This window comes from Pinus tabuliformis, chromosome Q (assembly GCF_031772625.1).
Source record: "Pinus tabuliformis cultivar Carrire ecotype Pingquan chromosome Q, CPIR1, whole genome shotgun sequence".
Taxonomy (NCBI): domain Eukaryota; kingdom Viridiplantae; phylum Streptophyta; class Pinopsida; order Pinales; family Pinaceae; genus Pinus; species Pinus tabuliformis.
The window spans coordinates 558,185,508-558,200,372 of record NC_142296.1 but is presented as its reverse complement, the minus strand read 5'-3'; the positions used below and the strand labels follow the sequence as shown (position 1 = coordinate 558,200,372).

General features: G+C 41.2%; 1 protein-coding gene across 1 annotated transcript; it reads left to right on the top strand.

The window, feature by feature from the left end:
- The first annotated feature begins 333 nt into the window (after positions 1 to 333).
- LOC149220656 (uncharacterized) lies at positions 334 to 5,099 on the top strand. Its single transcript, XM_089387158.1, has 2 exons — positions 334 to 944; positions 5,009 to 5,099. Exons 1-2 carry the CDS (start codon positions 334 to 336, stop codon positions 5,097 to 5,099), a joined length of 702 nt encoding a protein of 233 aa, XP_089243284.1.
- The last annotated feature ends 9,766 nt before the right edge of the window (positions 5,100 to 14,865 follow it).

Genomic DNA, 14,865 nt, shown 5'->3' with positions numbered 1-14,865 from the left:
ACTTGGAACCTTCCATAGATTAACTTAAGAATCAAATGAGTTAATTATTATATATATTGTTAATAACTCTATTAAGAAGTTTTCTCCTATTATTAAGTCAACTCTTGAATGAAAAGAGCTACACATTTCTAGTTATATTAGTGTATTGAAGTTAATATTGATCCTTTGACATATTTAAAGAGGTAGTGATATATATATCATATCTCCTAGTATGTTAGGTTTCTAAAGACAAAATGCTCCTTTACATTTGGTTCCATCTAGGAAAGCTAGAAAATCCACTTGTGCATAGGAACATAATGATTTGTTTTAGAATGGTTTTGAGATGGCTAATCCATGGCTTCGATTGATCCTGTTGTAGATTTTGTCCCAGATGAGCCCGTGACGAATGAAGATGCCAATGCCGCTAGAGAAAAGCCCATAAAGGTGCCGAAGGAGAAAAAGGTGAAAACCCCAAAGGAAAATAAGTTGACGACTGATAAGGGTTCGAAACCCCCACCTGCAAAACCCCCTTATTTACGGAGGATCTTTGAAGCCATAATGACTCAGAATGAGTGCGGTGGTTCAAGCCCTTATGCGATAGTAAAGTTCATGAGAGAAAAGTATAAATCTGAGGTCCAACTCCAAAATTTGATAAATTCCAGCAAGCTAACCAAAGTGAAAGGCTCTTATAAGCTTACTGAAAAAGAAAAGAAGAACGACGCACCCAAGCCTAAGACAGAAAAGAAAAATGAAACCAAGAAGCCTAAAGCACCTGCTGCCAAGGCTCCCACAAAGGCCCCTTCTAAGGCCTCTGAGCCTGCGACACTGAAGAAGGTCGAGCCTGCAACTCCAAAGAAAGTTGTGGCTCCAAAGATAGCTGTGAAACCTGTGGCTTCGAAGGTGGCAGCTCCCAAAGCCAAGAAACTAATTATCGCCGTGTTACACAACATTTTGTCACTGTCCCTGTACTCCCTGACCATGATCCTAGAGGACCTTTACAGTGAACCCAAAATTCTTCCCCATCATGAAGAAACTCCCAATATGTCCCTCTTCATGATCAGAATAATTCCCCTTTGCATCATTTCCCAAGAATCTTCCTTTTATCCCACTTTACAAGATCGACACTACTGACTAGTTTCCTCCTCGCGCCGATTTGCAGAGATTAAAACTAGCCCTCGCGCCATACAAAGTGATTGAGCCCTTTTACAGTCATGCTGATCCTCTTTTGGAAGGTTTTTTAAATAAGGAGCCAAAGCTTCCATGTCTAAAAGCTTCATAATGGAAGTCTGGTAGATGGTTGGGCTGGATGGAGCCAAGGAAGTCAGTTTGGGCTCCTTTCCCCTATTAGGGTGGAACAACCTCAAGAGATAAGACCTTCTTCCATGATGAGAGGAACCATATCCCATTCATCCAAGCTATAAAAACCTCTCTTTTCCCAAGCAAAAGCTAGTTGGAGTTTTGGAGTGAGTTTGAATAATCAGCAAGTCATCTATAGCTTGTAGCTTTCTAGTGTATGTTTGAGGGAGAATAGTGTGTTTTTGGTTTTGTTTGAGACTAGAGGGAAAGAGGCCTTAAAAATTTCATTGTTGAGGCTATCCATGAAGTGCTAGCAGAAGTGTGGGAACCCGGATACGTGAAGGAGACCAACAATGTCAACGCACTGGTTGTAATCTCTTTCTGATTTATATAAATGCAATTATTGATTGATTTTCTACATGAAGTTTCATTTTACATCTTTATGGCTTAATGTTCCTTGACCTATTAAGTAGGTTGAATACAATATTGTATGCTATCACGTTTGTTGTTGTTGTTGTTTACTTGTTTCACGTATTTGAAGGAAGGAAACTAAAGATAGCTGGAGTGAGGAAGTAGGATCATCACCAAGCGGAAGATTGTTCTAAGAGGTAGGCCCTCTTAATTGGTTCTAGCTTAAGGAGATTTTCCATAGATTGTTTGTTTGTGGCTAGACTCGCTCTCTTGAGCTAGAGGAATTGTTTGTGTCCATGCTAAGAATTTACCTGCACCACAAATTGACAACTCTGCTGGGGAGCCAATCCTTCTGTTTGATTAATTGTCATTTTATGGTTTTGTGTGAACATTTCTAGTATCACCATTTCCCTTTAGTGTTCTCTGCTTTGCCTAGTTTACTTCTCTAAGCCTGAAATTTACAGTGGCAAGTATGGTCTTAGCCTTTGAATTTTTTATTCTTTTCCTTAAATCCTCGGTCAACGAGTTTATTTTTCTGATAGTCGCGCCGATCAATGTGAGTTTCTCTAAAACAGTCATGCCAACCCCCTTTTGGCATGTGTTTTCAGTTAGGAAATCGTGCCAATTCCTGTAAGTGAAGATCAGGGTTTACCCTAGATCATAGCTAGTGTGTCTTTCCATTTTGATTTTTGTCTTCCAGCTTGTTTTGACTGTGTTCTCCCTGACTGGAAGCTCTTTTAGCTTGGTTCGTATGCTTGGTTGATTTGCATTTTCTTCACTTGGTTTCTTGAGTTCTTGGATGGTGTATAACCCTAGAGCATCTAGATCATCACCCATTCACTTGTTTGTGTGCTCATAAAGTCAAGTCGATAGTCAAATTTGTTCCTTGCATTTCATTTTATTAGTCCTTTTGTTGCTTTGATTTCCATCTAACAAGTTTTGAAAAGTTTGGTTTGATGTTTGAGCGTCTCTTTTCGGGAATAGATCACATTTCCCATCTTATTTTTGGTTCATTCTTTGCTTCATTAGTTTGAAAGGAATTCTCTTTTGTGCTTTGTGTTTGCTTGTGATTGATTGTATTGGAAATATTTCATTGAAGTGTTTGTGAAATATTCGTTTCATCATTTCATTGAAAAACACATAATTCTAGTTTGCTGAATCAATATGTTATGCTAGTTAACATCATTGAAGGCTAGGGTTGCATCATCACTTACATTGGAAAAGAAATGAATTCTCTTTACTAGTGAAAGGACTACTTGAAGTGCATTTGATAGAAAGTTAGGAATTGGAAAGAGTTTTTTTCATCATTTTTGTTTTCAAAAGCGAAATAGTGAAAAAGTCATTTTTCTTTCATTTGTTTGTTTTGTTGCATTTTAGTGTGTTTTCTACTCTCATTAGTGTAAACATTTCATCGAATTGAAAGGGTCTTGTCTCATTTAGCTGCATATATGTGTTTTTCGAGTCACATCGATAAGGCCTAAAAACCTAGACATAATTTCAAGATCAACTCTAAAATGTACTCAATTAACCTAAGGTGCATTTGAAATCTAACGATCACATTGTAGAAGGTCTAGGCTAGAGACGTGTTCCAACGTCTTAAAGCCTAGTAGTTGTCGTTCGCTTCGGCACTAGACAATGCTAGTACTGACTTATGCTCCCCGTACCGTTGAGTATATAAAGGGAGACCCCACTAGGTTGCAATCCTTTATCCATAGGAATCCGAGTCTGCCACCTTGTAAATGTGATACACCGAACACAACATTTGGGAAGATTGCCTGCCCATACTTCTTGGTTCCCTGAGAGTTATTTTGCAGTTCACAATTACCTGGTAATCCTTTTTACCTAGATCATGTTGAGTAGTCATTTTGATCTTTTTGACTCCCTAAACATAAAAGATCACCCGAGTGCTTGTCCTTTCGAGCTTATTTCAAACCGAAAGTGATAGAGTCACCTTTACTTCTTTCTCGACTCTTAAAACATGAAATAGCACTAGTTTGTTTTGCGTCTCAAAAAATTGTTGCCCACGATCCTATAACATCCATGTTAGTCTTTTTCAGACCACATCGTGGGTATACCTTGAAATACATTTTTAAGCCCTTGAAATCAATCTCTTTTCTAGTTATTTGAGACAAAATCATCATGGTTGAACCAACTGGTTCGCCTAGCTCCTCTTCCTCTACTCTGTCTAAAATTTTGTCTGAGGAGCCTTTTCTTGAATTGTTGCAGTAGCTTAAGGACCAAGGTGTTGAGCTTGGAATTGTTTTGAGTATTCAACCTTTGTCATTTCATCCTCCCCCTTCAAATACTGGGTCACTTTCTGACATTCCCCAGAATCTCTAGATAATCCTATCTAGACTCCCGAGAGTCCATTGACTTTTGAAGGCCAGCTTGGACTGGTTGTTTATCCTCTGAATCCTTTGTTCGATCCTGTTGTGATATCACCTTAGCGTCCGTACAGTCCGTATGATCAGTCGGGTATTCCTTTCGAATTATCCCCTCGAACATCTTCGATAGTTCGTTGTTTCCTGTTTTCACCCATGGAATCAGAAGGAAAAATACCAGTCTCCTCTCCGGGTCACTCGAAGGTTTCCACTCCATGCACAGTCAAGGAGCAGGAATATCCTTTCCCTCTTGAAGGTTTCCCTTACACAGGAAGCATTCCAACCAATGTTCATCCTGAGTTACTGTGTAATTACGTGACTTTAGCTCAATTGGTTTTGGGCATGCCTACTGCCTCATCACTATATCACAACCCTGTTTGGGCATCTGGTGTTATGCCTACCATGGGTCCGTTCGCTCAGAACCTGACCTCCCAACACACGGTCATTTCTACGGTTACTTTTGTCCTAGTGCAACCCAACATTCCAAGTAATATTGTTTCGTCAGTTCAAGTAACCTGTCTAGTTCAACCGACAATCTCAGGTCATGTCGTTGTTAGTTCTTCGATGCCTCCAGTAAGTAGGTAGGCTATCCCACTGCCTGGGGGCAAAGTCCGAATTTTTCTATGATGTTTGGCACAACCAATGTTAGTGTCTCACAACCTCCAATGGGTAGGATGAACCAACCCTCTTCGGGTGCCATTTCAAATCCTACTGGTCCTACTGGATCAAGTAATCTCTAGTACCAACAAATCAATGTTGGTCTGTTTAGGTCAAGTCATGTCCAATACCAACAACCCAATGTTGGTTTGTCTGGGTCAAGTCACGTCCACTACCAACAGCCCAATATGGCTCAAGGTCAGTACCAATCTCCTTATGTTCCATATGGTTCACAAGCGATGGCTAATCCACCATATATCCCTGAGCTTGGACCTTATGTACAGCCTGGTCCGTCCGTCGCGCCCAGTGGGTGTGGCCAGATACAATTTGGGAACTTTCAAGCTGATTCCGGGAACTACTCAAGTGCCTTTGTAGCAGCAAGGACAACTCCTGCAATAGCAAGGGAAACCTTTGTTGTAGCAAGTGCCATCCATGCAGCAGCAGGGCCAAACTTCATTGCAACAAGGGCCATCCATGTAGCAACAAGGCCAGATGATGTTGCAGTAAGGACAATTGCAACAACCGCAGGGGAAACCCTCACAACAATTATAATAAACTATGTAGCTGCAAATGCAGTATGCACCACAATCCTCCCATCCTATGCCTTTGCAAGGTCAACCTCTGCAGCTGTAGGGACAACCTCTATAGATGCAAGGTCAACCCTTGGAGCAATAAGGTCAACCCGAGACACATCAACCCTTATACTCATATCAACAGGGTCAACCCTTGTAAGGGAAAGGCCAGGTTCAAGTCCTGTAACAGCAGGCGCAAAACCCTTATGTCCAAGGGCAATAGGTTTAGCCTCCTTTTGTCCAAGGACAACAAGTCCAAAATCATTTTGTCCAGGGACAACAAGTGCATAATCCTTACGTCCAAGGGCAGCAGGTCCAAAACCCTTCTGTCCACGAGTAGCAGGTCCAAAACCCTTATGCTCAGGGACATCAAGTGCAAAATCCATATTTCCAAGGCCAATAGGCTCAATAGCCTTTTAACTAGTATGCTGCTTATCAACAACCTTTGGCTAGACAGTTTCAAGGCTTTCAAGGTCAGAACCCTCCCTACAGGCAAGGTAACTTACAGTGAGGGAAATATCAAATGCCTTATGGACAAAATCATCCACTTTGGGGGAAAAATCCTTACCAGCATGGATGAGCCCCACTAGTTGGCCCCCCTTATTAACCTCAAATGCCTTTCAATACCCAATTTCCATTCTTGGCTACATTGGAATTGCTAGATGTGTCTAGACTCACGAATGACCCAATTCTTCATTCGCCATATTGGCCTCTAGTTCTGTCCAATATTCCGAGTGAACGTCAAAAGTTTGAAGGAAAAGCAAAAGAGGATCCTCAAGCCCACATGATGACATATCACCTCTGGTGATCCTCAAATTCCTATGTTGATGATTCCATTCATCTTCGTCTTTTCCAATGAACTCTTACAAGGGTTGCAGCCAAATGGTATATCGAGCTACCCCGAAATACCTATCATGACTTTAATACTCTTGACATGGCCTTTCTCACACATTTCCAGCTACCAGTTCGTTATGAAACTGGCACCCATCTGCTAACGTCGCTCAAGCAAGACACTGCGACTCACATCTCTGATCACATCCATGAATGGAGACATAGGCGCCGTCTAATCAAGCTTGAAATTGTTGATCAGTTGTAGACCGAGTGGTTCACCAAATCATTTGTCAACAAAATTGCTAAGGACATTGCTATGGGTGGATGCGTCACCGAGGAACAAGCCATGGCATGTTCCCAATACCTAGACCTCGTCTATTCATAATCCGACACACTATATGATGTGTTAGCCAATGCGCCCAAACCATCATCTGATCTAACGACATCTAAGTCTCTGGCTACCCCTCCTGTTGATGGAGTAATTGGTTTAGTGACTCAAACCCTTGCAAAATCTTCTTCCAAAGAGAAGTCGGTCTCCAACACTGCTCCCAGTGACTCCTCTCACAATTCATTTGGTTGTGGTAAAACCTCGGAGGTCCACACTGTCTAGTCTACTGAAACGGTTAAATCCTCTAAAGGTAAAAAGAAAGGCAAAGGCAAGGGTAAAGTCGATGCCCAAAAATAGGGTCCTCCTAAGTCATCTGCTGGTGATGCTTCCCAACGCAAACCCAAGTATCCATGCCTCATCTGTGAGGAGGATCACTATACTAAGGATTGTCCTAGACGGTATGAAGTTAGTCGTTTGCTCAAAGGGACCCCAACTATCCTGAAAGATCCCTTTCCATCCTAGCAGACTCAAATGGTAGATCAGCCTCAGTTATCCGCTTCCTCGGGTTCATCAGTGTTTATGATGAGTACCCCGATCAACATGGCCACCAGGTCAAAAGATTATCAAGCTCCTACCTCGTCAGCAGGGAAAGAAAAAGAAGTTACCCCTTCTTCTTCCCCCCGATCCAGTTCTGGTCCTCTCCATATAAAGCAACCTAATCCTGATTCTACCATTCGACCACCTTCTCGAGGTGTGCTTCGAAAGTCCTCACACAATCCTAGCGCTTGAACCGCTCACCATTATAACATTGTTGAAGATTTGGCTCAAGCACCATTGGCTATGTCTGCTCTCGAGGTCCTTCAAAGCTATCCTTCTCAGCAGAAATTGTTACTGTCTGCTATTAGGGTATTGATCCAGCTGACTCTAATATCATCTGTTTTGACCTAGAAAACCCATTCCACGTTTACCTCATCAAATTGACTTTCTCATTCAGGTAATTATAAATGAGAAAACCATTCATAGGACTGTCATCGATGAAGGTGCTTCTACCCGCATCATGTCTGTCTCTTATAGGAAGGCAATTGGTTCTCCTACGTTGAACCAGTTCCCTTACACTATGGAAGCTTTTGACGGGCATGATTCATGACCATTCAGTTTCCTTCCCAACCTTGCCATTAATTTGGAGGGCAAGACAGTACACGTTGAAGTAGAGATCTTTGACGCTAATCTTAACTACAATCTTCTACTCGGGTAGAGATGGACCCATGCCATGCACGCTGTAGCCTCCCTTTTCCATGTGATTTTTTCCCCATCAAGGGAAGATAGTCATAGTTGACCAACTGTCCTTCTTTTCCTCTTCCTCCTCAGATGGCAATGTTTCGTATGTCAAGCATACCGGTGCTCCTTATGAGAGTGTGGGGGCAGGACTCTTTAAAGATCCTACCTGGATGGGCATATTTCTGCTTCCACCTCCTCATGTTGCCTCTGTCAACATGATTTTGGTCAAGTCTGATCCTTGGGTCATTCCTTCGTCGGATCTTATTGATACATGGGGTGAGGTTATGTTGTTAAGTCCCGCCAAAATTGATTATGTGGAAATTGTTTTGGCTTCACCTTCGGTATCCTCTAATTGTTTCAAGAACATCTCTCGATGTGTATTCTCATTCCCCATGGCATAGTTCTGACCTGACGGTCATGTCAATGTGTCTTGAGCAGTTCCCTTCTCCACTTCCTATTGACATGTCATTTTCTCTTGACATTGTCAAGATCTTTCAATTGAGGGCACCTTTATCTCTTCATGGATTTAGGTTTTTTCTCCCTCCCCGAGTTTTTACTGATTGCCCATTATTGCAATGGGGTTTTCATATTTTGACTTGTAACCCTCCCTCGCCTAAGGGGCATGGGGACGTAGCCTTATATGAGTTCTACTCTATTATTTGGCCGAGTTTATGGTTACTCATCATGTCAATGGTAAAAATTTCGTGTTCATTTGTGTTAATTGATTACCCAAGTCCAAGCATGGATTCTCTCAAAAAGTACTATGCTTAGGGCATCTTGCATGGTTGCTTTTGTACAATAGTGTGTTATTCATTTTTTGTACAACATGGTTTGGTGTGTTGTTTTGCAAGCATCTTTCTTGCTTATTATGTTTTTACCTGCTCTGTAGATGTTGGTGTCTCCTCACATTGGTTTCGCTGATGGTGCTTGCCGTAGTACCCAGAATCTATCATCCGCGACATGGGCCACTTATGACCCCCATGGTGAGTTGATCGATCTTCAAGGTATATGTCTAGGTAAAACAACTAATAACATCACTGAGTATAGTGCAGTTATCGAATTGTTGTTATAAGCTATTTCTCTTGACATTCAGGAATTGGTTGTCAACCTTGATTCACAACTTGTCGTCCTTTAACTCAACAGGAAATATTCTGTCAAAAACCCTCAGATATTTAGAATGTATCTACGTATTCGTCTATTGGAAAGAAATTTTGATTACATTACATATCATCATATTCCTAGACACATGAATACATTGATAGATGCATTAGCTAATTATGTGTTGGATAGACATTTGCGAAACATGTAAAAACTCAAAAAACAAAAACATTTATACCATAGTAAGAAAGGAAGTACAACATATATGTATATGTGTGTCGATAATGTTTATCATACATCAAAACCTCGAAAAAAATATGTGTGTTCAAAATACATTGGTGGCTCGCAGGCCTTATACATCTGTCGCTCACAGGCCTAAAAAATGTGGAATGATGGACCTATGCACTAAACAATGTGATGCTCATGGTAGCATGTAACTGCTTGGACTACGCGAGTCAGCAGTTGGAAAATCCGATCTGATACCCCCACCATATGCCTCTGATACTAGTGTGGGACATCATCCATCTGAGCATACTCTGGGATCCCATGGGTCAATCCCTTAAGATTATGTGTGATCTCCTCCTCATTGTCGCTTCCCTCGAACTGCCGAGCAATGTGCCTGGCAATCGGGGACATCCTGGTAGGGCGTTCTGGTCCCACATCTACATTCATAAAATCAAAATGTCATGAAATGTATATCTCAAAAACAAGAAAAAAAATCAAAATTATTTGTTTTCTACCTCCATCATCATAATCCTCCCCCTCTAGGAGCGGCATATCTGGATCTCCGCGGAAGTCGGTACCGCTGTAAGGCCAATCCTCCACTACAAACAGTTGTTGTCGTAGACACGAGAAAAAGGCGGGCTTATAGGACATATGTTGGCCCTTGGTAATCATGGGCATTAACGTACTCCAACAGACCATCCGTGGGTCTCATGGCATCGATGGTTCCACCTCAGCTAGCTAGTAGTGGAACAGTGGACCCTGCTCCAGAAAGAAGGTCACTAGCACAAACCCGAAGCAAAACTGCTTCAGGTTTACTGCCTTAGCTTTTGATAGCTGGTGCTTCATGTTGACTTTCATTGCTTCCATCCAGTTGAAAATAGTGGGCATCGTACAGTCTATAGCATACTAAAACTTCAACTTGTTCATCTCATGTTGCGCTTGGGCACCAGCCACTCTGTTAATGGTCAGCAATAACACTCTTGACACAAGATCTTGAACAATCATAATATCGATCTTGCCGCTTTTTTATTTGAGTGCTTCTGGGCAATGTTCAGCAAGTAGCATGGTCACACTTGCCCCAATCGGCCTTAACCCATATATATTGACTGGATCCCCTCTCCAAGACAGTCCTGTGATGAAATAAATGTCTAAAGTTTCCAACTCCAGCTCTTGGTCACCAATGATGAAAATTTCCTGATTCACGTCCCAAAGACTGATCAAATATTGTAGCAATTCAAGTTGAGCTCGTAGACCTGGTGCAAGGAAGAACTTGAGGAGCCCACAGTTCCTCAAAGCATCCAAAAAAATTTGGTTAGCCATTGCTTGGGTGTCGATATCCTCATGCTCGCATTCCTTCCAATCCACCATTTTTCATGATTTTTTCCCTACAGAAACCATATAATCAAGTCAATAATCATCTTTGGCTAGATAAATTTGGATTTAAACGGACAAATTGAGCCAAAAACAAGGAAAAATTTTGTTCACGACACCGGTGCGACTATTTTAAAAATAGTAGCACCGACGGCGTGGTTGACAGTTTTAGTAACCCTCGATCGGCGTGATTTTGTGCCTAGAAATCGTGCCAACTGAGGGCGAATTTTTTCTCCAAAACCTCCTCATGAAATCCAAAAAGTGGATAAAAATAGGTGAAATAAGTATGAAAATGGAGCTAGAGATCTTGGCTCTTACCTGCAACTGATGGCTCGGTGAATGACCTCCTGGATCTCTTGTAGTTTGCTCTAGAAAAATTAGGGCACGAGTGGGTAAAAAGCTCTTCACACAAAGGTAAAAAGGTAAATGATAAAAAAAAATTACTTTTGCCTCCTTTTGTTCATTTTTTCCATGAAATATTAGGGGTTTTAAGTATTTTTGACCTATTTTGCCTCAGAACTGGATAATGCATTTACGTTTTTGTGCAGTAATAGGTGACAGATTGTTGATGATGGTATTGGAGTCACGTTTCAACTCTTTTCTTGACTCGTAAAACTAAAATGAAAATATTGATGAGTATTTTTCCCTTTTTGACTCATAAAAGAGAATAAAAATGGGGGGTCCGCTTTCAACCTCTTTTCCAACTCTTCAAACAAGAAAATATTGCTGAGCTCTTGTCGTTTTGAACTCGTTAAAAGCTGCGAAACGTCGTTCATCTAGTATACATTTACCCCTTTTTCGGGTTGGGATGGACTATTTACAAAAAAGGTACTCCTTGACTGAAATGGTCAAGCGGTTCTCTCAAGTTTCGTTTTGTACCTTTTTAGGCTCAAGAGACACAAATGTATGAAAAGGGACCACGTGGAGTTTTCTTTTCTGTGTCTTTTTCAAATTCTCTAAACATGAAAAAGATAGGGAGTTATACCTTTGTCAGACTCGTTAAAACATTAAATGACATTGGATTCGTCGCAATGACGATCGTGAGCTTCTCCTTCCTAGGCCTCATTAAACTTACTGGGTTGGATTCATCTGAAGGATGAAATTACAGTGCAAGCACATGCTATCCCCTTCAAGATTGCGATAAAAAACAATTGGGGTACCTGCCAGATATAGTGGGGGAAAATTGGAAATTCTATCAGTCATATCGGCAACTCACTCTTAAACATGACACTTTCTACTTTGTGTCAGGTTGGGATATCCTCCTTTCCCTCATTGACCTTCTTGGGTTGGTTTGTTCAATTTTTCCTTCCATTTGATCTTTGCCACATCATCATGACCACCGATCCTATGGATCCAAAAGCTGCCAAACTCTGGAATCGTGTCGTTGATACAGTCCTTTTGTAGTTACACTTACTCCTAATTCTTTGTATCATCTGAAATCATTTGCATCCCTTTGGCTCATGTCAAGGATTAGGGATACATCATGACCCTCCTTCGACACGTTTGCTTCCTATTGACTTTAGCTCATTATCCAGGAAGTTGACCGAGAGACTCCCTTCCAGTACCTTAGAGTTTGCAAGCCCTAATGGAAAGTTCTTCGCACTCGACGACAAGCTCACATCATTGGCTTTTGATCGGGTGATTTCACAGGTGTTCGACATCAGTTCCTTTATTCACATTCCATGAACTGTGTTGTCGGTACCTTGAGATCCATTGTCATTATTGGTGGTTTCTCTCGCGCTTGTTAACGGTTCACATCATTGACCGGTAATCAAGTGACTTCCTAACATGTTCAACACATTCATTCACGTGTTAGGATTTGTACTTTGATCGGGTTGTTTGGGGCGCAAGATCCTAGGCTAAGATTACACAAGTCTAGGTTGCGAGGCGATGTGACATGATCATATTAATATACATGTCTCTTTCATATGGATGGCTGCAACAATACCATGAGTTGTTGTATGTGATACTTTCTATTGGATGGTTGTGCCCATGCCTTGGATCCATTTACATGATCATTCTTTGAATGGATGCATCCATACTATGATTCATGTATCACTATTCAGATTTTTCAATGATGTATATATATCTATGCTTGCTTGTAGGTTTTTTGATGACAAACTCCGGTGCCCCACTTCCACTTGTAAAGCATTTCAACCCTCGCTCTAGTTCGACCTTCATGCTTTAGGGGGCATCTGTTACAAGGAATTTTGTCACTGTCCCTGTACTCCTCTTCCATGATCCTAGAGGACCTCTACAGTGAACCCAACATGCTTTCCCGTCATGAAGAAACTCCCAACATGTCCCTCTTCATGAGCAGAATAATTCACCTTTACATAATTTCCCAAGAATCTTCCTTTTATCCCAGTTTACAAGACCGGTGCTACTGACCAGTTTCCTCCTCATGCCGATTTACTGAGATTAAAACTAGCCCTCACGCTGTATGGAGCGACTGAGCCCTTTTCTAGTTGCGTTGATCCTCTTTTGGAAGGTTTTTTAAATAAGGAGCTGAAGCATCCATGTCTAAATGCTTTGTAACAGAAGTCTGGTAGATGGTTGGGCCGGATGGAGCCAAGGAAGTTAGTTTGGTCTCCTTTCCCCTATTAGGGTGGAACAACCTCAAGGGATAAGACCTTCTCCTATGATGAGAGGAACCATCTCCCATCCATTCAAGCTATAAAAACCTCTCTTTTTCCCAAGAAAAAGCTAGTTGGAGTTTTGGAGTGAGTTTGAATAATCAACAAGTCATCTATAACTTGTAGCTTTCTAGTGTATGTTTGAGGGAGAATAGTGTGTTTTTGGTTTGGTTTGAGACTAGAGGGAAATAGGCCTTAGAAATTTCATTGTTGAGGCTATCCATGAAGTGCTAGCAGAAGTGTGGGAACCCGGATACGTCGGAGGATACCAACAACGTCAAGGCACCGGTTGTAATCTCTTTATGATTTATATAAATGCAACTATTGATTGATTTCCTACATGAAGTGTCACTTTACATCTTTATGGCTTAATGTTCCTTGACCTCTTAAGTAGGCTGAATATAATATTGTATGATATCACATTTGTTGTTGTTGTTGTTTTCTTGTTTCAGGTATTCGAAGGAAGGAAACAAAAGATAGTTGGAGTGAGGAAGTAGGATCATCACCAAGCAGAATAGCGTTCTAAGAGGTAGGCCCTATTAATTGATTTTAGCTTAAGGATATTTTCCATAGATTGTTTGTTTGTTGCTAGACCCGCTCTCTCGGGCTAGAGGAATTGTTTGTGTCTGCACTGAGAATTTACCTGCACCACACGCTGCTAAGCCTGTTGCTCTGAAAAGGTCTTCTACAATATTGGTTGCCTAGCCTGCCGCTCCCAAGGCCACAAAGAAGCCTACACTCAAGAAAGCCAATGGGGTTGCAAAGAAGGTCAAGAAGGAGACAGGCTACTGGGAACAGGGCAATAGATTCCTAAAGGAGTCCATAGAGACCTCAATGTAATGTGGCACACCTGACACTACTCAACCTAGCCACCTCCAAACATAATCAAAACCCTCACCTCTGGTAAATTCCCTTCAATTTCAAATTTTTATTAAAATCCCTTCGGGGATGTCACTTTCGATTTGGGTTCACACAACAGACTATGTGTTGCATTTGAAGAATCTTATCTCCCATCATATTGGATATCATGTTGGATTACAATATCTTATTTTTGGGGGCAGAGCACTTCAGGACCCCAGACCCCTCACAGACTACAATATTTTACCTGTGTCTACTATAAAACTCAATCTGAGGCTGAGAGGTGGTGCAGTAGACTACAACAAAACTAATCATACAGGAGGAGGCATTGGGAGCATTTGAACAAAAAATATAGAAACACATCAAAAGCACAAAAATCGAGGACTTTCTTTCAAGAACATTCTCCAAGGGAAAAATACACCAAAGCAAGCTGGAAATGAACCCAGTCCATATATTGTGGAGCAACTGAATCATATCCCAGAATTAAACATAGATATACCAGAAATAGATGAGTATTGCAATGCTTTTGAAAAACAAGCTATTATCTCTCGATTCAACTGTTACTGGCCAAAACCTGTTGAGCTCTTTCATTGGATTTTCATAAACTGGACTACTCACTATGAAATTCACCTATGTTCCAAGGGGTTCTTCATTGTGAACTTCCCTTCAATAGAGGATAGAGACATTATATTACCGTAAGGACCATGGTTCTGGGGATCCATGGGTCTCTTCATCACACCATGGTTTCTGGAATTTGATGTAAATACTATGGTTGTTTCTAGGATGCAAGTTTGGGTTCGTTTGCACAGTCTCCCATTACATCTTTGGAACTAGCATGTCCTTGCAAGTATAGGAAACACCATTAGGAAATATATTAAAACAGACACACAAAGATTGGAGGAAAGATTTTTCACATTTGCACGAATTTGTGTGGAAGTAGATCT

What these genes read in the sequence shown, in the direction of transcription:
- LOC149220656 (XM_089387158.1), top strand. Translation starts at nt 334, where the DNA reads ATGGCTTCGATTGATCCTGTTGTAGATTTTGTCCCAGATGAGCCCGTG. An exon ending in AACATTTTGTCACTGTCCCT is followed by an intron (nt 945 to 5,008) that starts GTACTCCCTGAC and finishes CCTTATGTACAG; the next exon opens with CCTGGTCCGTCCGTCGCGCC.